At 38.1% G+C, this 27,050-nt stretch overlaps 2 protein-coding genes across 4 annotated transcripts; one reads left to right on the top strand and one right to left on the bottom strand.

Moving 5' to 3' along the window:
- On the top strand, nucleotides 1–13,805 carry a1cf (apobec1 complementation factor). Of its 3 annotated transcripts, none has more exons than XM_053639985.1 (12): nucleotides 1–109; nucleotides 2,101–2,244; nucleotides 3,704–3,838; nucleotides 4,142–4,272; nucleotides 4,358–4,596; nucleotides 4,946–5,110; nucleotides 8,628–8,725; nucleotides 8,829–9,108; nucleotides 9,638–9,831; nucleotides 10,485–10,621; nucleotides 11,427–11,596; nucleotides 12,690–13,805. In XM_053639985.1, exons 2-12 carry the CDS (start codon nucleotides 2,146–2,148, stop codon nucleotides 12,839–12,841), a joined length of 1,800 nt encoding a protein of 599 aa, XP_053495960.1. In that variant the 5' UTR covers nucleotides 1–109; nucleotides 2,101–2,145; the 3' UTR covers nucleotides 12,842–13,805. The 3 variants fall into 3 exon arrangements, with proteins under 3 accessions (XP_053495960.1, XP_053495959.1, XP_053495961.1); XM_053639984.1 differs by having other exon boundaries at nucleotides 9,614–9,831; XM_053639986.1 differs by having other exon boundaries at nucleotides 9,614–9,831; nucleotides 11,427–11,605; nucleotides 12,690–12,827.
- asah2 (N-acylsphingosine amidohydrolase 2) lies at nucleotides 13,417–26,824 on the bottom strand. Its single transcript, XM_053639983.1, has 21 exons — nucleotides 26,794–26,824; nucleotides 26,398–26,556; nucleotides 26,165–26,268; nucleotides 24,550–24,693; nucleotides 24,288–24,464; nucleotides 24,015–24,142; nucleotides 23,543–23,620; nucleotides 23,291–23,411; nucleotides 22,552–22,677; nucleotides 22,296–22,382; nucleotides 22,115–22,219; nucleotides 21,813–21,894; nucleotides 20,657–20,772; nucleotides 20,491–20,585; nucleotides 20,362–20,401; nucleotides 19,406–19,504; nucleotides 17,065–17,160; nucleotides 16,538–16,690; nucleotides 16,049–16,105; nucleotides 15,866–15,954; nucleotides 13,417–14,239 (listed from the first exon to the last, which is right to left on the bottom strand). The coding sequence occupies exons 2-21, from the start codon at nucleotides 26,528–26,530 to the stop codon at nucleotides 14,041–14,043; spliced, it is 2,229 nt and encodes a 742-aa protein (XP_053495958.1). The 5' UTR covers nucleotides 26,531–26,556; nucleotides 26,794–26,824; the 3' UTR covers nucleotides 13,417–14,040.
- Nucleotides 26,825–27,050: the final 226 nt, after the last annotated feature.

The following is a 27,050-nucleotide window of genomic DNA, read 5'->3' as shown; positions in this document are numbered from 1 at the left end:
TTTGGAGTTTGATATGATGTGATTACAAAATCACCCGAGTGACATGTTGCCCAGTTCACCAGAATGAAGGTCTGAGTCTTCCATGTGGTGATCTCTGAAAATTGCTCAGGTAAGACCCCACTTTCTTGCTCGCAGACTTGGTGCAACTCATTGAGGAACCTTAAGATGATGTTTGACTGACTCAGTTTCAGAACTCTGCTAGCATTTTGTTTTTGTTTGTCACCTGTGAACTGACTTCATTGTGATTGTAAAGGTAGGACATAAGACAGGGGTAAGGCACTTGCATGGCCACCATAATGAATCAACTGGACTCACGGTAACAGATGGGATGTAAAGAAAGGGAATCGATACTTCCTTTATTATTCCTAACGCTGACGAGCACACTGTACATTGCTTATTTGCTTAGTTCAGCTGATAAAGGGGAGTAAAGTTGCTCCTCATAGTGGACCTACAGGGATGATCCTGAAATGTGTCTAGTAACCATGTACATAGGGGCTGTTTTTTCACTTGCTAATTACTTCTTGCTGATAAATATTGTAATGGAAAAAGATAGGCACACAGCACAATCATTGTGAAATTAATGGCTTTGTTTAGTACACACATAATGCCATTAGGCATGGATTTAACTTCCTTGAAAATTTAATTTTCACAGACAAATAAATGAGTTGCACAATTAAAAAGAAAAGCATCTTCATATGACTAAAATTATACACTAAGCAGAGCAAGTGTTGCTTTCAGGCAGTACAGGACGTAGTGGCCTTCAGTTCAGTGTGTATTTAAGCTTTGGTCAACAAAGCCCCAAAAAGCAGGTACTGATCTAAGCCAGATAAGCTGCCGTCTAGTTATCTTGTTTATGCAAACGGTAACCAGGCTAGAGTGGAGAGCACCACAGATAGCCAGGATTTCACTAATGGACCTTTCTCCTACTGTATTATGGCCATCCCCACAATGCTTGGCCACAAAACACATTCTGTTATCAAAGGTGTTTGCCTACTTTTATTTATTTTTATTTTTTGTCAATAGAATGCAATCATTGCAACAGTCATAATGATTTTTTCTGCATGAATCAATTGCTAATTTCCAGCCTACAGTTTGTTACACTGTTAGTCATCAATGATGCTCCTTTTTTCCAACTTGAAAAGCCTTGTGCTCCTTTCAGGATGCCTGAAGTATTCAGGATGAGCTCTTGTGTGTCTATTAGTGATGCAGAATTAATGCTCATGAAGGAGGATCAGTGAGGCAGCTAAAGTTTGTGTGTATCATGGCAAGGTGAAAGAACAGAGCTTTTCCTTATTTTGGTGTGTCACACACTTATCATGTGTGAAATAATCACGACGCTTAAGTGCAAATATGAATTGAACATGAATGGCAGTCTTGTCTCATCTGACCCTTATGCTGGAGGAGTGTGCTTGGTTTTCATGTCCCCGCTTTGATCAAGTAAAGCTTAAAAGAGACAAAGACAGGCACTTCATTGATTATTAGAAGTAGTCCATCTTCTTCACATCTGATTCAATCAAACTGGTTACACAACAGGCTTATCTGCAGTTTGGGTTAATAAGGTTTGGTCTGATTGGCTGAAGGAGCATTTCTGGCAGTAATCACAAAGTTTTTTTTGTAAGACTTATTTCCCTAATGCTAATTTTGAGGGTTGGGAGATAAACATAGTGTTTATACCTTCAGTTTAAGCAAATACAGTTGTGCTGGTTCAGCTCAGTTAATAATTACACAGCGGTCCTTGACCTGGAACAGAGAAAAATGTGTCTCTCTGCACTCGTAATGCTAATACTAGCTATTAGAGAGAGAAGCAATATACATGAGACATTCTTTTTGAATATCTGAACGGGAGAGTGGAACTGATAGGGATGCAAGTACAGTTCCTACCAGATATTTGGTAGATTTTTTTTTTTTTTTTTTGCAACATTTGCAATACCAATAAACAGCTGCACTGTAACCTGATATCTGTTCCCTTAAGCTAAAGTTAAAGAATTATCACTATTTGCATCCCAACAAGGCAAACTAAAGAGCTGGCATGGCTTCTGAGCATGAATCAGCATCTCTGCCTTGTCATTCACGTGTGTTTGAACTTTGATTTAATTTCAGTGAGCACCCCTAATTTTGCTGATTTATTGCTGATAATCACTCACAATGGAAACCAATCAAAAATGCGGGGATGGACTGACTGGCACGCAGAAAGAGGCTGCACTGCGCGCTCTCATCCAGAGCACAGGATATCAATTGCACCAGGTAGGAGCCACCAACGGCAACAGACTATAATACCCAGCATGCCCTGCCTCAGACCAAAATCCGGAGAAAGAGAAAGACAGTGCTGGGTTTGGGATAGAGGGACTGTGAAATTATTCTCTATTTATAATTGAACAGTAAAAATTCCCACACTTTTTTTGGCTACAAGGATATTTGCTGCACGTTCTAAATTGTTTTAAAAGTATTTTTGTTTGTGAAAACAAAGGATTTAATATAATATATGTTGGAAAACTGACCATCTACAGGTTTCCCTGCATCAAATAAGATGGCAAAACTACCACTAATGCAAATAATTTAATGTTACAAGTCAGCTTTGTAATCATTTCATTGTAGTGGTGTGTTATAGTGCTGTACAAAATCTAGTGAAGTACATTTAAAGAAATTCAATAAAGTGAAGATGCCTATAAAAAAATCATGGTAGAATCATGGTGTTTTTTAAGGAAATAAATTGGTAGGTTATTCCAAGTTTCTTGGAGAACTCATCAGTTCTTTCATCTCCGCAGGTAAAAATCTCAGAACCTTAACACCTTAAACCTTAATAGTTTTTTTTGTTTGTTTGTTTTTAATCAAACATTATATTTTATGTGGCCTCTTACTAAATACAGGCCATTAATTAACAAAATACAAACATTTCTGTGTAACATTGAATTATGGGGGTAAGAAATTACAGACACATTAATGCAGTAGGCTTAAATTAGCCTGTTTGGAGTTACAATTTATATAAAAGTTATTTAAAGAAAAAAAAAATGTACATGCAAGACATAACAGACAGAAAAACCTAGGGTGTCTGAGAATTTTGCACAGTACTGTATATATACAAAAAAGAGCATTATATAGTTTAAAACACTGTCATAATTCATACAGTAACCCATAATGTCATGAGAATATTGCCATACTTGTAAATTTAGAAGCTTTAAGTTATTCAAGAGTATTTATAGTTATAGCACCACCCTGTGCTGAGAAATGAGCACTGGCCTCAATGTCTGTCAAATTAGTGCATCTAAATATAAGCTATAGAAATATTAATTTCCAATATTATGGCAAATACTAATACCAATACCTTCTCCACCAGATACATTCTCATTGGTTCTTATTTTTCTTATGAACATGGATTATTTGCATGGAATTAAAAAAAAAAAAACCTCACATTACAGACTATACTGATTCTTCTTAAGAGCAGGTCAGAATCACAATAGTGATAGTAAGTAGGCTAATTGCGTGAGCCATCAATGAGCTGGATGAGGTGAAATAAGTACTACAGAAGCACTCCACTGGTGAGATTAAATCTCTCAGCTAAATAATTTTCCATCACTCCATCCTTGCAATAACAAATGGTTTCTTTCAGAGCACTTTGGTAATGAGTTGATCTCCACCTGCTGATCAATGAGTTTTTGGTTTGGTTTGAATGACTGTCTATCATATTTCCTGTTCTGTCCTGTAGGAAAATGGCCAGAGGAGATACGGAGGTCCACCACCCGGTTGGGAAGGCCCACCACCAGAGAGGGGCAGTGAGATCTTTGTGGGCAAATTACCTCGAGACCTCTTTGAGGATGAGCTGGTGCCTCTTTGTGAAAAAGTAAGACATTTTTGTCAACACATCTGTTGGTAATCTGTTGGTAATCCTGACCAAATAACAATTTTGTGTTATCTGAGTATCTTCTGAAATTTACTTTTAGTTCAAAGAACATTCAATCTGTCTAGTTTTCTTGGTCTTTGTTTTTAAATAACATTTGTAAAACATAACATGAATGTTTCTAGGGTTACATATGTTCTAATAACACTGTGAAGTAAACTATTATTATGTTCTCTTAACATGGTATTATCATAAAAGGAGAAATGCTATGGTGCTGGTAGTTATTATTTCTTTTTCCGTTTGTAGTTTGGCAAAATATATGAAGTACGGATGATGATGGATTTCAATGGGAACAACCGAGGTTATGCGTTTGTTACCTTCAGTACAAAACAAGAAGCCAAGAATGCCATGAAGCAACTCAATAATTATGAAATTCGGTAGGACAAAGTCTCTAAAAGATATAATTGATTTTAAGATTTCAGTGCACAGATAACTGCAAGTCACTGCCTAACTATGCTTTAGGAATGGTCGTCTCCTGGGTGTGTGTGCAAGTGTGGACAACTGCCGCCTGTTTGTGGGAGGCATCCCAAAAACCAAGAAGAAAGAGGAGATCCTGGCTGAGATGAAGAAGGTGACAGATGGTGTGGTGGAAGTGATCGTTTACCCCAGTGCTGCTGACAAGAGCAAGAATAGAGGCTTTGCCTTTGTGGAGTACGAGAGCCACCGTGCTGCAGCCATGGCCAGGAGGAAACTGCTGCCAGGTAAAAACACACTGAGAGATAAAAAGTGATAAACACTTATATCAACAAGAGCTTAGAAAAAAGGTTTGCTTGAGGGTTCTTTGTATGGTTGAAGGTTATGTCTTTCTAAAGAGGTTTTACTTGGAACCTTTTCTGAGTGGAAGACCTTTACACATTTAAGGGCTTCCTCAGAATATCAAACCAAATATTTTTAAGGGTGTAGTTTAAATGTTTATAAATTGCTGTCAAAAAAAAAAAAAAAAAAATTCAGAGCCTCATGCTAGTCTTTGCACACATTTTTTACCTTGTTTAATTCAATGAAACTGCCAGGCCTGCGCATGGCACAGTTTGAGACTGTTTGTGTCTACAGGCCGGATCCAGCTCTGGGGTCATGCCATCGCTGTGGACTGGGCAGAGCCAGAAGTGGAAGTGGACGAAGACACAATGTCCACTGTGAAGATCCTCTACATCAGGAACCTTATGCTGGCCACGACAGAAGAGACCATTGAGAAAGAGTTCAATGCTATCAAACCTGGTAATTAAAAAATTCCCTGTCTGAATATACACACATAGAAAAACACAGATTTAAAGAAAAAAATGTAAAAGCTAGTGGCATGGTTGTGCAGTGGGGACCCATGCATCTCCAGGATACCCGCTTTGATCCTAAGGTTGGATTACTATATGGAGTTCCCTTTGAAAGGAAACTCCACGTTGATTGAGCTCAATGCTGTGGGAAGCGCCCTCATGCATGACTGGTATCTGAAGCTTGTGTAACATCATGCCTATTTATAGGCCTGCTGTGATCAGGTGACGTGGCAGTTAAGCACGTCGCGTGATATATAAACGACACCTTTGAACCACACCATCAGCCTTAAAATCTTCAGCGAGACTGCATGTCAGTTGTTTGTGTAATACTCCCAAAAAGACTCTTCATTTCCTCTCTATCTTTCCAAAAAAAAAAAAAAAAGAAAAATCTCTTTACTTTTCTGTCCCGTTAAAAAAAAAGGAGAAAAGTATGAGTGAGAGAATTCAGGAAGTGTGTTACGTCTTGCTCCCGCTTCATCACGGGGAGGATGGACACACTTTCTGTGTGAAGTGTCTAGGAGTGGCACATGCCAGTGCAGCTCTCGAAAGGTCTGACTGTGGGCATTGTGAACATCTTACAATTTGGCAGCTCCGCTTGCAACTCGCTCTCTTTGTGGCCAAAGGGAGTCAGGTCCTGGGGATCTCGTACGGATCTGGAAAAGGGGCCAGAGATGAGTGCAACTCTATTTCTTTCTCTGTCTTCTGGGTCCGGCCCTCTGCTGGATTTTGGAGCTTGCGTTCCGACTCCTCCTTCCGCTATGGAAAGCCAAAAAAAAAAAAAAAACCAAAGACAAAAAAATAAATAATTCCTCTCTGACTCTGAGGAGACAGAAGGGTGTGCTAAAAACTGAGAGCAGCATATAAAGAGCTGCTTGAAGTGATTACTAAAGCTGGATGAGGTTTTCTTCTCCCCAGTGAAAATAAATCCCTCACCCTGCAGAAAACTCACGTTTTTTTCTAGAAGTGCATGATAAAATATCATGCTTTTGGGGAAAACCATGCATAAGCCATATTTATATCCCCGTGATGTCGGATTATTCGGCCATCGTGGGGAATGAACGGCATGGCTATTTAGCTATGCTGAAGGTGGAGGAGGCACTTGCGAGCTACCTCTCTCCATCGACGGCAGGTAATTTAGGGGGGCCGTCTTTGCCATCCAAGCCATGTAAGGCCACCGTGGCATTGGTGGGCAAGGCTTATGCAGTAGTGGGTCTTGCTTATGGGTCACTGCAGACAATGGCAGTGTTGCAGGCCTACCAAGCAGACCTGGTGAGTGAGCTCGACATATCCACGAGTGGAGCCTGAGGGGCCATGGAGGGACGTATCAGGGGACCTGAGGTTGTTAGGGCAGTTAGCCCCCAGTACTACTGTAGGTCCTCCCCTAGCCAAGGCTGGCCCAAGTTTTCAGTGTTCTCTGGTCAGCAAGCTGTCACAGGGCAAGAAAAATCTGGTGCTTTCCCTCCAATAGACTGTGGAAAAGTTAATGTCACTAAAAAGCCATCTGACAGAGTGGAAACTACTGCCAAAAGTGTCTCCATGGGTTCTGTCTACCTTTGAAAAGGGTTACCGGGTCCAGTTCAGAGCTCGTCCCCTCAGGTTCAGAGGTGTGCTCACCACAGTAGTCAGCACAGAGCAGAGCCTGACGTTAACACAGGAAGTAAGATCCCTCTTGGACAAAGGGGCCATGTACCCCATTCCCTGAGGGAGGGAGGTTTTTACAGCTGTTATTTCCTGGTCCGCAAAAAAGATTGGAATATGCGGCCAATTTTAGATCTGCGTCATCTGAACTGTACTCTTCAGAGATACAGGTTCAAGATGCTGATGCCCAAACATCTTTCCTCATATTCAGTTTGAGGACTGGCTTGTGACGATAGATCTAAAAGATGCATATTTCCACATAGATCTATTGCCCAGTCAGAGGAAGTTCCTGAGGTTTGCATTTGGAGGCAACACATACCAATATTGAGTTCTTCCATTTGGGCTAGCTTTATCCCCTCGCACCTTCACAAAGTGCATAGATGTCATTCTGGATCCATTGTGACTCCAGGGCATCCGTGTTCTAAACTACCTGGATGACTGGTTAATTTCTAGCATGATCCAGGGAACTGGCGGTTCAACATCGAGATGCTGTTCTCGCCCACATGAAGAGCTTGGAGCTCATGTTGAACCTCAGAAAAGTATGCTTTCTTCAGTGCAGAGGACAACTTTTCTAGAGGTTATAAGGATTCTACTATGATGAGGATGTTTCTATCTCCAACATGCGTAGGGTCAATCATATCAACATTGAGCAAGATAAAGCTGGATCTTGGCACCCCCTCCAGTCTCTATGAGAGATTGTTGGAGCTTATGGCAGCAGCAGCCAACATCATTCCGCTGGGGTTATTGCACAGGAGACCATTACAGTGGTGGCTGAAAAGTCGGAGGTTTTGTACGAGGACGAAACCTCTGAGAGTAATCAGTGTCATGTGGCGATGCCTACGTGCTCTGAGAATTTGGAAGTGTCCCCGGTTTCTAGCCTTGGGTCACAGTCTAGGGGTGTCTCCTTATCGCAAGATGGTAATGACAGACACCTCCCTCACAGGCTGGGATGCGATCTTAGAATTGAATCATTAGAAACATTAGAATCCTGTGAATTGTGTCTTCGCTTCAGATAATAGAGGCTGATGGCATGGTTCACAGGTGTCGTTTATATATCATGCAATGGGCTTAATTGCCATGTCACCTGATCACGGCAGGCCTACAAATAGGCATGATGTTACACAAGCTTCAGATACCGGTCACGCGCAAGGGCGCTTCCCACAGCGTTGAGCTCACACAACGTCTCGTTCCCTTCACAGGGAACAGGGTTACATGTATATCCCAGACGTTTCTGTGCATGTTCTCCCCATGTCCAAGTGGATTTTCTCTGGGATTTCTGGTTTCTTCCCACCTCCCAAAAACATGTCTGTAAGTGGACTGGCAACTCTAGATTGTCCCTAGGTGTGAATAAGTGTGTAAATGGGTATGTGAATGGTGGCTTGCCCTGGACAGGCATCCCATCCAGAGTTTATTTACAACTCATGTCCAGTGTTCCCAGGATAGGCTTTAGATCCACGGTGATCCTGGCCATGATAAAATGGCTACTGGAGATGAATGAATGAACGAATTATATAAAATCCCACTTTCAAAAGGTCCTGGTGTTTGCATGAATTATTTAAGGTTTTTTCAAATGCTATGTAAAAAAATTAAGAGATGTACAGCATTTTGACATCTCAAACTATTAAATTGCTCTTCTTTGACTTCTGCTCCTACCTGTCCTAAAATGTTATGTTTGTGTGAGCGTGTGAATGGGTGAATGAGAAACTGTGTAAAGCACTTTGTAGAGCCGCTAAGGTTAAAAGGCACTAAATAAGTGCAGACCATTTACAATTTAATTAAAATCAAAATCTTGGTGGCAGGATTAAAAGATGTATCTGATGTCCTTACAGGTGCAGTGGAGAGGGTGAAGAAGATCAGGGACTATGCTTTTGTTCACTTCTCTCAGAGGGAGGATGCCATTGCAGCTATGAATGCATTGAACGGAAAGGTGGAGTAATTTCTTGTGGCTGCAACATTCAAAAATCATTCCACATAATGTAATACATATTGATCACATGACACAGTGGGTAATAAACTATTTAACCCTTCAGGTGATTGATGGCTCTCCTATAGAAGTGACACTGGCCAAGCCAGTGGATAAAGACAGTTATGTGCGTTACACTCGTGGCACTGGGGGACGAGGGGCGGCTCTGCTGCAGGGTGACTACACCTACACACTGGGTCAGGTGTATGATCCCTCAGCTGCATACCTGGGTGCCCCTGTGTTTTATGCACCTCATGCTTACGCAGCGCTGCCCAGTCAGTTCCGCTTCCCCACTGCTAAGGGCCATGTGAGCACTCGGGGTCTGGTGCGTCCACCCTCTGTCAGAGGTGAGTGTCTTACAGTACTCACAAATTAGCATTTTTGAGCAAGCTGATCCCTGCAAATTGTATTTCAACAAAATCCAAATCAACAACTAGTCATCAAATGTATATTATTGTATTAAACCATGTTAGCTGAGTTTAAATGAATTAACATTCTTAATTATAACATTAATAATAATAATTAGATGCTTAGACAATGTGTAAAACAAAGTCCAAAATAAGCAAAATGTTCCATTGTATTGTGTGACATTTGCCTGTCAGATGAACTATGTGGCATTTGGTGTAGCATTTTCTTTTGAATTTCTTCTCCATGCCTGCATAATACAGTAATGTGATTACTAGAAATTGGGACATCAGATCAATCTGCAAATAAAATGACATCACAAATCAGAGCTACTTAGATGGGGTATCAGAGCCTGTACTGTGCTGGCTTGGAACTATCTGAATCTTGATCGAAGCCCAGGTGATTTCTGGTGATTTGATTCGATTCAATGCCTTCTTGCATTCCTAGAAATTTACATGAATATGCCTGTAGGGGCGGCAGGTGTGCGTGGGCTGGGCGGTCGAGGCTACCTTGCCTATGCGGGCGTGGGCCGTGGCTGCCCCACATATCAGCTAAAGTCTGACAAACACCCTGAGGACAAACTCTACGACCTTCTCCCTGGCATGGAGCTCACGCCCATGAACCCCGTCACCCTGAAGCCACAGGGAATCAAACATGCTCCACAGGTAAACACACAGAAACAAAAAACATCACTTCACTATTTCCAGCAGTCTGTTCATGATGGAATGATATAATTGTCTGATTTCAATCAGATATTATTGGACACCAAGTTATCAATAAATCCACTAAACTGTAAATTAATTAGACCTTTTTTATAATTGTAAGTGAATATAACGTATGGTATACTCCAGAGTTAGCCAAGATATGCAAAAAGTTTCACTAAACTGTATGATATTTGCTTGTCCAATGAATAGTGTAACTCTTTGGAAACATGGTGTAGAGTTTTTGAATCTGTATGCCATTTCTGCTAGGCTTCACCTACATCAAACCATCAGAACACATGGGGAAAATGGCTGCTTAAAAGCACCCTAAACTATACGAACTGTATAAAACTGTCTAAAAGTTTATATATATATATATATATATATATATATATATATATATATATATATATATATATATATATATAAACTTTCATTGCTTTCCACAGTCATTGTTTTTCTGAAAGGAGAGACCTAGATTATATTCAAACTAAAATTCTAGTATGCTAATGCAAATCGTTTTACCAGGAGATATTGATAAAACCTTTATTTCTTGAATAGGGTAAAAGTGTAAGCTATACACATGTACATATATAGTAATGGTGTCCATTTTACAGATCTTGGAAGATATCTGTCAGAAGAATAACTGGGGACAGCCAGTATACCAACTTCACTCTGCCATTGGACCAGATCAGAGGCAACTTTTCCTTTACAAAATCACCATCCCTGCTCTGGCCAATCAGTACCCCAACATGTAAGCTGAAATCTTCTCAATTCGACTTTTTGTAGCTGTACCTACAGAAAAATACATAAGTCTGAACCTACTACCACTATTTTCATTTCAAATTATTAATTTTTACTAACTTAAACAAATATTAACACTCCATTAATTCATTGATTAATATACAATGATGATTATAATAATAACGCATACTTGTTTCAGCATTATTTTAAGCTTAGATACATACATTTTCTTCTAAAATTACATTTATCTGATTATTTCATGACTCTTTTGTGAAAATTGTTTTGATGCCAATATATTTATTTGAAACTGAAACTTACATACATCACACAGTGCATAGATGTCACCATCTATCACCAGTGAACACCAAATTCATCTAGTTCAGTCTTGTGTTATCGTTGTCTCTGGTTTCATTATAGTCTTCTTACTTTTCTAAAGAATGATTTAATCTTATTTGAGAAGCAGAATTTGAGAAAATGTTATGATTATTTTATGATTAAATAAACAAAAATAGTCCATGGATGTTGCATCAGAATTTTGAAACTTACCTTAGTATTCAAACCGTAATCTACACAGTAAAAAGTCTGTGTAGTCTGTGTGAAAAGTTTATATTTATATAGTTGGATCACATTTAACTAAGTATGCAGAGCATCTTGCTGTAAATGAATGGTGTTCTGTTGATAACCGCAACTGTCAGAACTTTTGGGGCAATTTAAGCATTTTTACAGATTTTTTTATGGGACTTTTTGGATTGACAAAAAAACTTCACTAACATGCAAGGCAACTAACCTTAATCCTTACCATTCTTTATTTGTAGACACCCTTTCACCCCAGCTAAACTGTGTGCAGCAGTAGATGAAGCCAAAATCCATGCAGCAGAGCATGCACTGCAGACTCTGGGTCTACACACCGAGAGCACCGATACTTCTGCTGCTGCTGCTGCTGCCGCTGCTGCTGCTACCGCCGCTGCTGCTGTGGCATTCCCAGGTATGTAAGGTCTGTAATATACCTATTATAACTTTATTAAAATTACATTATTGAGTTAAAGCTACTTTTTATGCTTAAATTTTAGCAATTTTTTGGTTACAAAAGGTTTCTGTGTGTTCTGAGAATGTTCTCCTACAATGTTGCTGCAACATATTTAGTTAGTAAGATCATTACCACTAATATTTGTAAAACAGGGGTATAGCCAGACCATTTACAAATGGGGCAGTCAGGTTAGACCCAATGTTTATTTATTGGGGTGCCAGTCTAGGGTGAGGCAACAATACTAATCCTTATTTATTGAAAATTACATAGTAATTGCAAACATACACTATGTGGCCAAAAGTATGTGGATTCCATCACATGTGATGGTGAACATCACACCCATATGTGATTCTTCCCCAAATGTTTGGCACAAAGTTGGAACCACACAATTGTATAGGATGCATTTGTATGCTGCAGCATTAAGATTCCACTTCACTGGAACTAAGAAGCCCAAATCTGTTCCAGCATGACAATACCCCTTTGCACAAAGCAAGCTCCAGAAAGAAATAGCTTGCAAAGTTTGGTGTTGAAGATCTCGAGTGGATTGCACAGAGCCCTGACCTCAACCCCATCTTTTGGATAAATTGGCATGCCAACTAAATCCCAGCCCCTTTCGCCTCAACATCAGAGCCTGACTGAATTAATGCTCTTGTGGTTGAATGATCACAAATCCCCACAGCCACACTCCAAAATTTAGTGGAAAGCCTTTCCAGGAAGTGTGGAGATTATTATAACAGCAACAGGGGACTAGATCTAAAATATGATCATTAAAAAAAAAAAAGCACATATGGGTTTAATTGGTAAGGTGTCCACATACTTTTTTCCCCATATAGCATAACATTAAACTGAATTTAATGAAGTACACTTGTATTATGAATTCCATATCATTAGCTGATGGTCACTAAACGAAATAAAGAAATCCAGTGTTCTGTTGTTATTGAAACTAAACTTATCACAGCAATCTTGGTAAGCATACTGTAAACTCATGTCCATAATGTCTTAGATGCCAGTGCAGAATTTAACTCTTATTTCTTCCCATGTCTATTTCCAGGATATGCAATCGCCAACACCACTGGCACCGTGACTACTTCTCAGCTCAAACAGACTGTGTCTCTGGGTCAGGACCTGGCAGCCTATGCCACCTACGAGGGTTATCCAGCGTTCGCTGTCACCACTCGCGGAGATGCTTATGGTGTATTCTAAAAACCCAAAACCAGCACAGTGTCTGATGTGGCCATTCAAATCTGGAACAGCATGTTTTGTGTTAAGTTGAGCAGAGATGACTGCTAATGTTCCTTGAATGCCATGTCCAGTTCACTTTCATTATATAGAACGCAAGTCAGTTTTTGTCTTAAAATATCTTTTATATAAGTTGTTAGGGATAAATAAGTCATTAGGTAGCATCCATACAGCTCTTAAAAGACACAAGGTTTTAAAACCTGCCCGTGTATGAGATCGGAATTTAAATCAAGGTTTTTCAGGGTTAGTGATAATGCCATTAAATGTACAGTTAGGATTATAATATACCAAAACCAACACACTACCCGTTGCAATGGATGTCATATTGTCATACAGCTTTGATATTTGATTTATTTGGTATGTAAAGTTTGTGCTAGTTGTGCAAGTGTTTCAGTATTTACTTTAATAAAATATATTAGGAGTGTTTAATATAACAAAAACCTATACATATGCTTTCATGTTGCTATGCATTTTGTCTGTTCTTTTTTCTTTCTTTTTTTAAAAACTTGGCATTATACTTTTTTTCTTAGCATTGTAAGATTTTATTCCTCTGTGTTATGACATTTATAATAATATTTCCAAGCTTGCTACCTACTAAAACCTTTGACTATCCCACCTCATCTTTTGTTGGATGAAGAATGTGACATTTTGACAGATACGTAGATGCCTAAACAGTGACAGTATTAAAGTGTGTTAAGCACTTAGAACTTATTTTTATACCTGAATTCCAACGCTATTTGTAAGACATTGTGTTAGGATATTGCAAATCATCTGTCTCAATGACTGACATAAGAACTACAGGGGAAATCAGAAGAGGGTGACAGGGAGGATTTTCAAATTCAAAACATCATTATGTTTCAAAATGAGAGGGAGAAATGGGATAATTTGTATGTGTCGACTGACCATCAATAAATTATATTCAATTCTGTTTCCATTTCTGTGAATTTATTTATTTTATTTAATTTTTTTCTGTGGAAATGAATTCAACAATAATTCTGATTTCAGGAATAACCACAAAGAATATAGTTCATACAGTCCAATTACAAATCTCATACACACATACAGGGTGATCATGGCAATCATTACAACATAATCATCTTATTAAACACTCTAGGGCAGCAGCTCCACCATGGGTGTCTTACTATGAAGGCACTATTGAGCATTCAAAAGGAATAGAGTGTTTTGGTGACTCTGAATGTATCTGAAGTGCCCTCATATGGAGTGATCACAGGAGTGGGAAAACTGAGCTTTTTGGAGTGTCCAAAGTGACGAATCCTGTAGGTGCCAGTCTCTGCAGAGAGAGGGATATACCATTCCACTGTGGCGTTGCTCTGACCACCCGTCCCTTTAATCCAGTGAAATCTGAAACGCACACACACATACACACCATGATCCAATCTCACTGTCATCACTCTTGACCTTTAAACCCGTCTTAACTCTTCATAGAAGCAATTTCAACACTATAACCACAAACAGCCACTTCCGACATAGCATACCATGAAACCTACTAAACCTAAGCACAATAAGGGCAAAAACAGGCCTACATGCTTTAATAATAGCTCAGGTAAGAAAGAGAAACAAGGCATCTGTGGTTACATTTTAACATGAGCATGCTGAATTAGCTCTATTGAGTCCCTGACCCCACATCATACGCTAAGCATATGAACACAAAAGATCAATTTTATGTCTGATTCCTAAACAAAATGTTCATCAAGGTCATCAATGCAGTGATAACTGGTTATACAACCATTCCAGACAAGCAGCCAAAGATTAATATGACTTTAATCTGACTGTTTTTTTGGATATGGTTTATAATATTTCTGTGTAGACTGTACTTGAATTTTTCATTTCATGTCACAAGCATAACAGAGGTTCAAATTTTAATTTCAAGCCCATGTCCTTCCATCTAGCACCAGTTTTCAGAGCAACGTTACAAACAATTTTATGACAACTTCTGATGACAGTTATAACACGGTGTTGTTGAATTTTCAATTTTGATTGGTCAGAAGGTGTTGATTAATTTTCTATAACAGCAGCTTAGACAGGATGCGAACTGCAAGGCACATCACAGGTTTATACTGTATTAATGCATGTGTTCTAATAAATTATCGTTTCTATATTAATAATTTACACAGGCACTGGAATGGAAGATGCTCCACTTAAATGGATTAAAACTGTCCGTGGAATTTTCTGTGAGGAGATGTTTATTTAGCATTTTTGGAAGGAGTCTCCAGTGAACAGTCCAAGGTGAAACTCTAGCTAAGTTTTCCTGCACAGGAAAGTCAGTTTCTTGATAGCATGACAATTTTTAATGGTTTATAATTGCTGTAATATAATTGATAACAGGAAACTGTTCTGCAGATGTTCCAAAACATTAAACCTAACTATAAACTGATTAAAATGTATGATGTGTTTTTCTTTAATAAATAAAACATGTAATTATTGGCAAATTGCTGTGGCATTAGAGGAATGGAACACTTCAGGACATGGTGTTAAAGGAAAATAATCAACACTTGGTTAGTAACAGTAACTCAGAGTATCACGCCACCCCGTCCTTGTTTATTTTCCTATAACAGCACATCCCTTTATGTTTTATTTATTGCTCACCTTCTGCCATTGGTATGTTTTTCTGGCTTCAGATCTATTTCAGAAACATCATATTTATACTCATGAAACCTCTCACCTACACCTAGTCCAGCTAGCCTATAAACTCATAGAAACAGGTTCCTTGGGCATTCTTTTGATAATCTTTTTTGTGTCCTTTGTTTATTAGTGGTGCAATTATATCTCACAATATAGCCATGACTCAACTTCTCCTTATCACAGAGTACAACTTGTAAGATAACTCAGTCTCAGAGTACACTGTTGGGGAAGTGACCTTATAAGAGGCCAAGGTTAGGCTTTTAATAAAAACAAGTACATTACTAAACAGCACATTATATATGATAAATATGTACATATGGAAAACGCTCATTAAAACTCTCCTACCTTGTCTCCCATGATGCATCTGTATGAACAACCTCCCATGTGCTGGTAGTCATGAGAAACTTCTCCACTATGACAAAGGTCTTGTCTCTCTGAAATTAGAAGGATCACGGATTAGGTGCTGTATTGAATGGTAGCAGGTTAACCATGTATAACAAGTGTGGCATTAACTTTCAATTGCCCCACCATGTCTCCAGAGTTTCTGGGGTTTCCAGCAACAAAAGTAACAGATGCAACTTCTCCCTGCACAAACACAACATTAGTCCAGTAATGAAAGCTTAGTCTGTGTAAGTACAGTGCCCTCCACTAAAATTGGCACCCTTGGTAAATATGAGCAAAGAAGTCTGTGAAAAATTCTGTTGGTGAAATCTTTATTGTTTAAATTTTTGATCTTTTGTTTTTAAAAAAATCACAAAAATACTCTGCTCTCATGGATATCAAACAATTGCAAACAAAACACAGGTTCATACAAAATATATTTGTTAAATATAGGTGTGCAACAATTATTGGTATCCATATGAATTCATATGAGAAAAATATATTTGAACTATATTACCATTGATATTTTACATTTTGTTAGTACACGTGGGTGAATAGAAACAAGAAATTGTTCCAAGGGTGCCAATATTAGTGGCGGGCACTGTAGTTAGTTTAACCCGAATCTGTTTGACTCACCACTTTATAAAGAGGATTGACTTGCTCCAGAACCTGACCAAAGGTAGTGTTAGTTGGTGTTTTATCTGTGGGCACGGCTGGTAGCAGTGAGACCAGCTGACTATCTTTGAAGAAAGGAGGCTCAGGACCTTTCGGTAACTCTCCAGTCTTACCCTGTTACAGAGAAGAGCATTCCATCCCATGGAGTTTAAAGCACAAATCTGAAAATACAGTCGGAATTCATTCATCCTTTTCCTTTTCATAGTGGCGGATCCGGAGCCTATCCCAGGAACACTGAGCATGAGGTGGGAATACAACCTGGATGGAATGCTAGACCAAACTGGAGAACTCTAAGCAAACCCACACGGAGACAGGGAGAACATGTGAACCTCCAGACCGACATTAACCTGAACTCAGGTCTGAACCCTGTGAGGTGGCTGGGAAGTGGAAATGCTACCTGCTACACAACTGTGAAAATTTCATCACAAAAAAAAATCTCTTGGTAGTTACAAAAACTTATTTAATATCTATACTAATAGTGTTCTTGCCTCTGCAATGGCTCTGGCGAGGCCTCTGAAGTGTTGAATGTAGGCTGAGAGAGTGTGAGGCCCATAGATGGTGGAAGCACCTTCATACCGCTGCACCTATGAATGAACATTACCTTAGCCACTAGATTATATACAAAAATATGCATAATGACCAAAAGAGCTTGAAAGAGCTTAAATAAGCATACTTCATTACTATACATTAGTACAGTATTGTTTAAGGGGATTTATACTTTACCTGAGTGTAGATGAACTTATACTTACTCAATAACATTTTCTTTTAAGTACTAACATTTTCCTTCTTTCCAGCTACAAATACAACCAATCGGATTTCTGTGCAGTTTACTGTAACTTTATTTGTAACTATGTATGGGTCCCACAATTAATGATCTTTGCACAAGAACTAATTTCCTGTTAAGCTTAACTGTTCTTCATATATTTTACTTAAAAGAAAGAACCTGTTCTTGTAGGGAAATGTGTTCAAATTTGAATCACCAAGCTTGAATGTCATTCAGTTTCATATAAAGTAAGAAAAGGTACAAATTTGATCCCCTCCCCTGACCCCAAGCTTAACTACTGCAAATTTTTATACAACCCCAATTCCAAAAAAGTTGGGACTGTATAAAATACATTGATTTGCAACTCTCACAAACCCATATGTTATTCACAATAGAACATAAAAAAAAACATATCAAATGTTTAAACTGAGTAAATGTACCATTTTAAGGAAAAAAAAAAAAAAAAGGTAATTTTTTTAATTTGTTGGCCACAACATGTGTCAAAAAAGTAGGGACAGGGGAAACAAAAGGCTGGAATAGTAGGTGTTATTAAAAAGAAACAGCTGGAGGTTAATTGGCAACAGGTCAGTAACATGACTGGGTATAAAAAGAGTATCTTAGAGAGGCAGAGTCTTTCAGAAGTAATGATGGGATGGAATCTGGATGGAAGCAGATGTTGCTCTAAAAACTGTACATACCTTTCAGCATTGATGGTGTCTTTCCAGATGTGCAAGCTGCCCATGCCATAGGTGAACTGTGTTTGCAGACAATGAGTTCTGGAGGTATTTCTGAGCCCGTGTAGTGATTTCCATTACAGAATCATGCCTATTTTTAATGCAGTGCCGCCTGAGGGGCCGAAGATCACGGGCACAGAGATTTCTCCAGATTCTCAGAATCTTTTTATGATATTATGTACTGTATATGATGAGATATTCATAGTCTTCGCAATTTTATGTTCAGGAACATTATTCTGATATTGTTCCACAGATTGGTGAACCTCTGCCCATCATTATTTCTGAAAGACTCTGCCTCTCTTAGATACTCTGTTTATACCCAATCATGTTACTGACCTGTTACCAATTAACATAATTAGTTGTAAAGTGGTCCTCTAGTTGTTTCTTTTTAGTAACACTTACTTTTCCAGCCTTTTGTTGCCCCCATCCCAAACTTTTTTTGAGACATGTTGCGGCCATCAAATTCAGAATTACCTTATTTTTTCCTTAAAATGGTACATTTCCTCAGTTTAAACATTTTATATGTTTTCTATGTTCTTTTGTGAATAACATATGGGTTTGTGAGATTTGCAAATCATTGCATCCTGTTTTTATTTACATTTTACACAGCATCCCAACTTTTTTGGAATTGGGGTCGTACAACTTGAGGTACACAAATTAATTTCCAACTGTGATACAATGTCTGAAAATGTCATGACTAATTACAGCTAAAATTCTTTCTTTTCTTTTCTTTTCTTTTTTTTTTTTAAATGTTTTTGAACATTTAAAAATAAAAAGCTACTTCCATTTCTAATTGCACATTACTGTGTTGGATCAATGCCCACAGTCTCAGAGAACTCGATTTCCCAGCACACACTGCAGCCTACAAATATGGCCTCCATGGACTACAACTCCCAAGAACGGACATATGTTACATTCACATTCACCTGAATTTTAATCACACACACCAGAACAATCACACTTCACAGTATATAAGCACTTCAGTTTCAATCACTCATTGAAAGTAACGCTCAGTGTGCTTATAACTGATTTACAAAGCCATTTGTTCTACATAGTTCATCTGGTTTTTGCTTTCTGGTTTTGCCCTGTTTGCATGGTTTGTACATCACCAGCTATTGCCTGTTTTGGATAATGACCTTGCCTACTGATTTAGAGTTGTTTGCTGCCGTGTTTTTAAATAAACTCACTGCATTTGCATCAGTTTCTGCCTACCTTATATGACATTGTAACACAATACCTCTATTTTCACGATTTAAATTTTTCTGTCATTTTTGAACCACATTTTTGGTCAATTGTGAGCCAAAATAAGAATAAATGGCTACATGCTGATACCTGGTACTCTTCGTAGGTTGTAATGTAGTGTGTGTAGGTGTTGCAGAGACCAGTAACAACCACTTCTGTGTTGGTGAAAGCTTTTTTTGTTTCCAGTTCCTAAAGGAGACGAATATAAAACATTATTATCCCCATAACCATAAGCACTTTCCAAGTGTTGGACCAAAGTGCTCACTAAATCGATTGATATGATCAGAGAAGCCATAATAAGTATGATACATTAAAAATAATTGAGATGGTTACTACTGACTTGAAGTGTACATTTAGTTAGCAATTTTAGTTTAGAAGGACATTCTGTTATGGTTGTAAGAATTTTTGGTTCTTAGAACATTCAATTTTAGTCATTTTAGTTGTAATAACATTACTACTTATATTTCTATAATGTCTATATATAAGTTTTTGTCTAACTGGTAACATTTTTTTTAAAAATTTTACCCACATTTTCTCCCAATTTGGTTACTTGCCCATTTCCACCAACTAGCTACCTCTCCCCATTACACAACTACCACCAACTGGGAAACATCTTTTCAAACTTCTGCTCATGCTACTTTACAGCACAGCTTAACACACTAAGAGAAAAGCATTAACTGCCCTCTTCTGCATACATGACCTTACAGATTGTTATAATTTGTTAGGGTGTCTTTGATTGACAGCAGAGAGTGTATGCCGTCCCTCCTACACAGAGAGCACAGTCAATTTTGTTTTCTTGGACTCCTGGCCACAGAAGGCTTTAGTGTGGTCACAATTTGAACCCACAATTTCCTGATGATAGCGCAAATTGGAAATACTCAAACAATATTGTGAGGTAATTCATTACTACAGCAGATGTTTTCAGAACATTGCAGTAACATAATTTCTGAAACATTGCAGCCTTCTTAGAATATCTCTAATACCTTGCTAAACATTCTGATTAGATATGATAATGTTTGCTGGGCAGGGTGTGCACATGTTCTCACCTGTTTGACTGCCTGTCTGATCCTTCTTCCTGACATAGTGCTAGAAAAATATGAACATCAAACTGTACACTTGACATACTGTTGGTAGTTTAATGCAAATCTAATCTTGGTGTGTCTTTCATGATATACCTCACTTCTCCTGGGACTGCCACTATGGCCACTGATCCAATAGTGATGATCTGTACATCCACTATTTCTGGGTGCCATGGGAGAGGCCATGTCATCTGGAAACAAACTATTTCTCGATGAAGGATATATGGAAAGTGACATTATTTTTGTTATAACTTGCTCTTACCTCTCCAGTGCTAAAGAGAATGGGTTTGGGGTTTTGGCAGTCCTGAATTTCTTTGGAAGGTTCACCCAAGAGGGCATCCCTAATACCATCCCAGAATGGATCACCTTCAATTGCCCCTGTACATCGAGATATTAGATACGAAATTAGAATACTATTATACTTATAGAATAATATGAGCAAAATAAAAACAAGTAGTAGCATTTTGAAGGGACAAGACTTCCATGAGCTAATGAGTTCAGTTTGTATAAAGAAAAATCACCTCAACTGTACAAATGACACCTCTCTACTGAACACCCAATGAATTCTATACACGATTTTAAGGAACTGACTCTAGGAAGGTGGTCCAGTCTACCCCTCCATCAGGTGACCAAGTGCCCTCTGTTTCTACGAGCGGTGAACCATGTACTGAACATGGTAGTGAACCATGTATGTATGTATGTATGTATGTATGTATGCATGATTTTCACATGAAATCTCCTGCAAAGCTTCCAAATTTGTGTTTGTCCTTCTAATCCTTGAAACAAACATTGCAATTTATTTACAATATGAATGTCATTTCCTAATAGCTAGATTGGATACCCTTTAAGCTAATTAGTCATCTGAAATGAAAAGCCTTTATAAAATATAGTTTTGAAAATTTTGAAGTATAGTTTTGGTTTAGTTAGACTGATTTGGGTCTCAGACTCTCAGGCTTGACAGGATTGATCTGGATAACAACCTTGAGAGGGCTGGTCTTGATATGGGTCTCACACTTTAGGGTCTGATCTGAGACTGGGTCTTGTACTCTCCGTCTTGAGAAGATCTGGGTCTAGTTCTTGACCATGCAGGATCTGGTCCGGGTCTTGGTCTAAATCTTGAGGGGATTGATGTGGTCATGCTGGGACTGGTTTGGGTCTCAGTCTTGTTGGGAATCATCTGGGTCTCATTCTAGAGGGTACTGGTACTAGTCTGGGTCTCAGTCTTGAGGGCACTGTTCTTAGTACTGAGGAAACTTATCTGGTTCCTGGCCTTCAGGGCACTGGTCTTGGTCTGGTTCTAGGTTTTGAATGCAGGGGTTTGGGTCTTGGGTGGGTTGATCTTATTCTCATTCAGGAATTCCAGCTCTGCTAAATAAAGCCAATACATGAACTGGCTCATAAAATGGAGATTGATGTACCTTGTGTGAAGTTAAGTTCTCCTCCTCCATCTATTGTTCCTGCAGCAAAGCTGTGGCCAAGTGCAGGCTTACATGTCTTGACCTGGTAGTGGTATACATCAATAAGTTCAAATTTCATGCTAAACTATACCCTATACCCCGAATTGGCTAATATAGTCTGTTATTTACTGCCCTCTTGGTTTATTAAAACATGCTAATTGTTCTGACAAAAAACTCTTAAGACTGAATTTATGGCCAGTACAATTTTTATAAAGAACCAGGTTTAAAGCCAAGGTAAATTTGGTTACTCAAAGGTTACTCACACTGTGGGTGGAGTTAATCTGTACAGTTACGTCTGTCATGTTGACCCACTGATGTGCAGTATGGAGATTGCCATATACCTCCTGCTGAGCACTTCCATAAAGTTCCTGCATATCAGTACACTGTGTTAATGTGGATGATAACCCTTCAAAGTATGAAAAACTATCTATATATTCAGAATACCTTTGCTTTTTTGTAGATACTTTCTCCAATGATCCTGGTGCTTTCAAACATGTCATTACCCGGTCCAAAAGCAACACACATTTTAGTCTGTGAATACAATCAGGAAAAGAGTTGAGACTGAAGCAAGAAAGAATTGACAACCAAGAAACAAACAGGGTTTGTTTTATACTAAACACTAAACTATGCAGTGCATGGATGGAAAAACCATAGAGGTTATCATGGTTTCCTTATACGAGTACATCTAAAGTTAACTCACCCCACCTATGGGACAGGAGCTGTTGAGATAATCACACTTCTCCCCAGTATTCACACAAAATGGTCCACGAGTGTTTGGAGACACATCACCGCTGTTACTGGTGGGAAATGCTGCGACAAATGGTCCCTAAAGAGTGATGATACAAAGCACTCTGGAAATACTTTCCATTCTGTCTGATAGTAGTTTCATATTGTTATATGTTATACACATTTCAGTTGTGAGCTGTAGGATTAGTCAGGTCAAGTGAACTGGTTTTTATTGACATTCCTCTATGTAGCTAATATACATCAGAACGAACTGTCGTTTCTACAGCACCATGGTGCAATACAGAACAGTACACAAGTACTGTTATAAATTATATATACTATATAAATTGCATTACACAACAGTGTGAGACAAGTGCAGGACAATGAATACACAGAACAGAACTGCAGATACACATGACAGTGAATACACAGGACACAAAATACACAGAACATGGGCTGTAAATTGTAAAGTATTTTTTAGTGTAGCATCAGTAAATATAGCAGCAGTATCATCAGCAAAAATGAGTTCCATAATAAAAGTGACTGATGCAGCTGTGTAAGGTGCAGGTGTGCAATGTTTATGAGTAATACTGGGTTGGGTGTTAGGACTAGCTCAGGTGAGCATTGGGAAGCTAACGGGTGTTGAATTATCTGATTGCCTCAGGGAAGAATTAAACTTAATAAATATTCTATAAAGAAATGAGACCTCTCACCTCACCAGGAAAGGAGCCAATGTTCTTTTCCTGTTCAAACAGATAGGAGGCGTAGCCAAGATTGTCTGAGCTCACCATGTGATTGGTGTAATTCATACTGACTGGATGAACGGCAAACCAGCTGAGAGGAATCCAAAATAATGTAGTATACATTTATTTAAGCATTGTAATTTGAGATCACAACATATAAATACAAAACTTGAATTTGTGTTTCAAATGTTAGTTGTATGAAGTACTAGTTTGAAGCTATACCTGAATATTCCCAATCCATCTCCATCCAGATCTGTGAACTTTAGGCTTACAATCTGCTCGTCTGTATTGGTTTTGTACCTGTAGATACAATCCTAACCAATTAATCACCCATAGTTGCACCTTATACATGCTATAACTCAACAGACATTTGCATCTATGCATCCAATAATAAATTAGCCAACTAAGAATTAGGAATAAAACAAGATGGGCCATCACAATGGGCTACATCACATCATATATTGTTTTCCTATAAAAGCATGTCCTGAAGTCTTTAATTCCTCTTATACAACATAATTTTGTCAATGATGATATTTTATTTTCTTAATTAATGAATGAAAAGTTGTACATTTATCAATTTATAAATAGATTTAATGTTGTGGAATGACTGAGAATCAAGTTTCTTATTAATCACTTGCACTATAGTTTATAATAGCTTATATTTATATAAATACATACATATTAAACATAATACCCTTTTCTTTCCTCCTCAGGGTTGTTCAGGTATGAGTGTGGACTCCTGTTGTAGTTACTGTCCATAACATTTCCTTTGTTCAAAAAGATTCTCCCAGGCTTCATGCTTTTATGCGCCTCATCAATGCTCTGTTGAAGCAGATCATGAACATTGGATAAACCTTATACAGTCAGTACATATTACTATTCATGATGATAATGAGGCAAATTGTACTTGTTAAACAGTCTGTACATCAGACAAGGACAGAAGCAAAGTGATGAAGTTATAACACACCTTCACAATTCCATTCACAAGAGCTTGGATAGATGGCTTGATGTAGCCTTTACTGGTGATCATAAAGAGGGTGTATTGGAAATACCCAGCTGGACCAGAGTGTGTGTGTGTGCCACTCAGAACTACATTGTCTTGCCTGTAGAGCGTCCCATATTTCCCCTCGAGTGCCTTGAGCACCTACAAGAGCCCCGTCAGTGTGAGATATGAACCAGCCAGAGTTATAATTCAACATTGGAGATTTTTCTTTGTATTTTTGAATTACCTCTAGTCTCAGTCTTTGTGAGACCATGCCTATGTCAGCACTCACAAACACCACTCTCGTACTGCCATCATCCACAATGAAGGCCCTGCTGAACAAGCGGGTGTGGATTCCTCCTGCAGTCTGATCAGGGTTGGCATAGCCCATCTTTAAAAAACAAAACAAAAACAAACAAACAAACAAACAAAAACAGTCCTGTGAGTTTGGACAAACTTACAAACTTTTTAATTAGAAAACCATTCTAGAACACCATTCTATTCTGCTGTATGTATCTTTCATTGTTTCTTTCATGATTTTATACAATTATATTTTGTATTATCATAATGATAAATTTGGAAGAAAAAAAAGTTTTCAGAAGGGCGGCATCTGATATCATGCTTTAAAAAATATATAAATAAATAATAATAATAATAAAAATCTCATAAAAAATCAGGCCGCAGGTCAACTTTGTTGCTAGATTTGACTGCCTTTAGCAACTTTATTTCAAAGAAGAGCCCACACTGGTAGGTAATAAAGTACTATAACCCTGCCACCAGTAAACTACTGTAATATTTACACATTTTTTTTGTTGTTGTTGTTTGTTTGTTTTTGTTTTTTACAGTGAATCTAGCAACTTTTTGAGCAAATATAAAGGACTGACCTGCACTCAAAATGGCTGTCCAGCTCATCACAGCTGCTGTTAAAAAATCTGTCGGTCAGTGAGTGTGTTCCTGTGTGTATGTGTAATAGATACATTATATGTCTATACCTTATGCTATAATGGTTACCTAACCTAATGCTTTCATAATTGTTATGGTAGGCTATTTATTAGTAGTAAAAATTAGTTTTATCGATTCAATATCATGACCAGACTCCACTGCTTCTTGGCTAAGTTTAAAGTAATAAAAGTGAGTTATTCCAAGTGAGTTATTACCAAACTACTCACTACCACTTCTATATTTTGTCTGCATTCTTGACAGAAATTGTAGTATAGTTAGTTTGATTCAAATTTATAAATACATAAATAGTTTGTGGTGCCATGACCAAAGACGACTTCTTTCTATATGAAATGCTGTCTATTATTTTCTGTTCAGAAAAAACTCCATTCTATTCTAAGTGTTTGGAGTAAGGAGTATGTGATATCCCACTTTTTTTTTTAAGAGTCAAGTCAAATCACACAAGCAGCCAAAAAAAAAAAAGCAAACAGTCTCCTCATTTATACTAATATTTATTTAATCTTTATTACTCATAATAAATTTAATCTAGATAGTATGATAAGCTAGTCAGTTAGGCAATATTAAAAGTAGGACTGGTATGAGTATTGTTATGTACAGTGTGTGTGTGTGTCACACTTTTTCTTGAAAAAAAAAATTGTGAAAGTACCCTCACATTGTAGCTGTGAGTTCCAGTCAGCAAAAAAGGTGTTCAAGCTCACCCTTTTTCTTGAAAAATAAAAACAAAAATAAATTGTGAAAGCGCCCATACAATGTAGCTCTGGTTTCCTGCTTGTCTTATAAATGTATTAACCTTTGTCCCAGTTCAACACAAAATGCAGCACTAACTCTTAGACTAAACTCACTCTTAGGAAAGATTGTGGAAGTGGATTATTAATGGAAAATTAAAAATAAGCCTTGCTCACCAGAGGCACATCTGCAACTGGTCCAGTACAGTCTGCTCGACCCACTCCAATCAGATATAGGTTTTTTCCAATATTTACAGGGGCAGTGGGATCTACTGTAACCTCTGTGAAAGATATTCAAATTAATTCGATGCGGTCATACATGCTTCAAAAAATGTAAGCTTTTCTCTAAAGCTTTCAAATATTGCATTTTAATATTAATATTATTAATGCAATAAGGAATTATAACTCACGAAGCTCTTGGGCGTTAATATAAATAGCTAATATGGTAATAAGTCCCACTGCAATTCCAGTCATCAACACGAACAGAACTATGAGTAAAACCTCCAAACTGGTGAGGTTACAGCATGCAGATTTACGAGCCATGCTTCTGCCCTGGATGTAGACAGAACCTACTCCGGTGGGAACACACCGTAAACACAATTAATGACTAATAACTAATGAACACAACATGAAAATAAACTCTATGTAGCAAACAGCAACTTATGGCTCAGATACTTAATACCTTTAACAATAATAACAATAATAAATATTTGTAAAATAATATAGAGAAATACAGAGATCTTTGAGTAACTATTACATTATATATGGGGAAAAAATTGCAAGTTGCACAGATGTTAATGACTTACAGTGAGAGAGCAGGCTCTGCAGACAAATCAATATCACTGATGTGAAATACAAATGGCTCTTGCCCTGATAGAGCAAATATCTTATGCTCTCCTGGGGCAAAGGTAGCTTGGAAACACTATTTTATAGCCATTATTCAATACCTTTTGGGTGTACACCACCCAAAAGGTATTGAATAATGTTTCTTGTGCTTATCTTAGACTGCAACTATAAGATATTAGTTAGCTCGAGATGCAGTTTGTACATCTACCAACAAAAC

The sequence above is a fragment of the Ictalurus furcatus genome, chromosome 13 (genome assembly GCF_023375685.1).
Source record: "Ictalurus furcatus strain D&B chromosome 13, Billie_1.0, whole genome shotgun sequence".
Classification (NCBI taxonomy): domain Eukaryota; kingdom Metazoa; phylum Chordata; class Actinopteri; order Siluriformes; family Ictaluridae; genus Ictalurus; species Ictalurus furcatus.
This window is presented reverse-complemented; position numbering and strand designations above follow the sequence as displayed.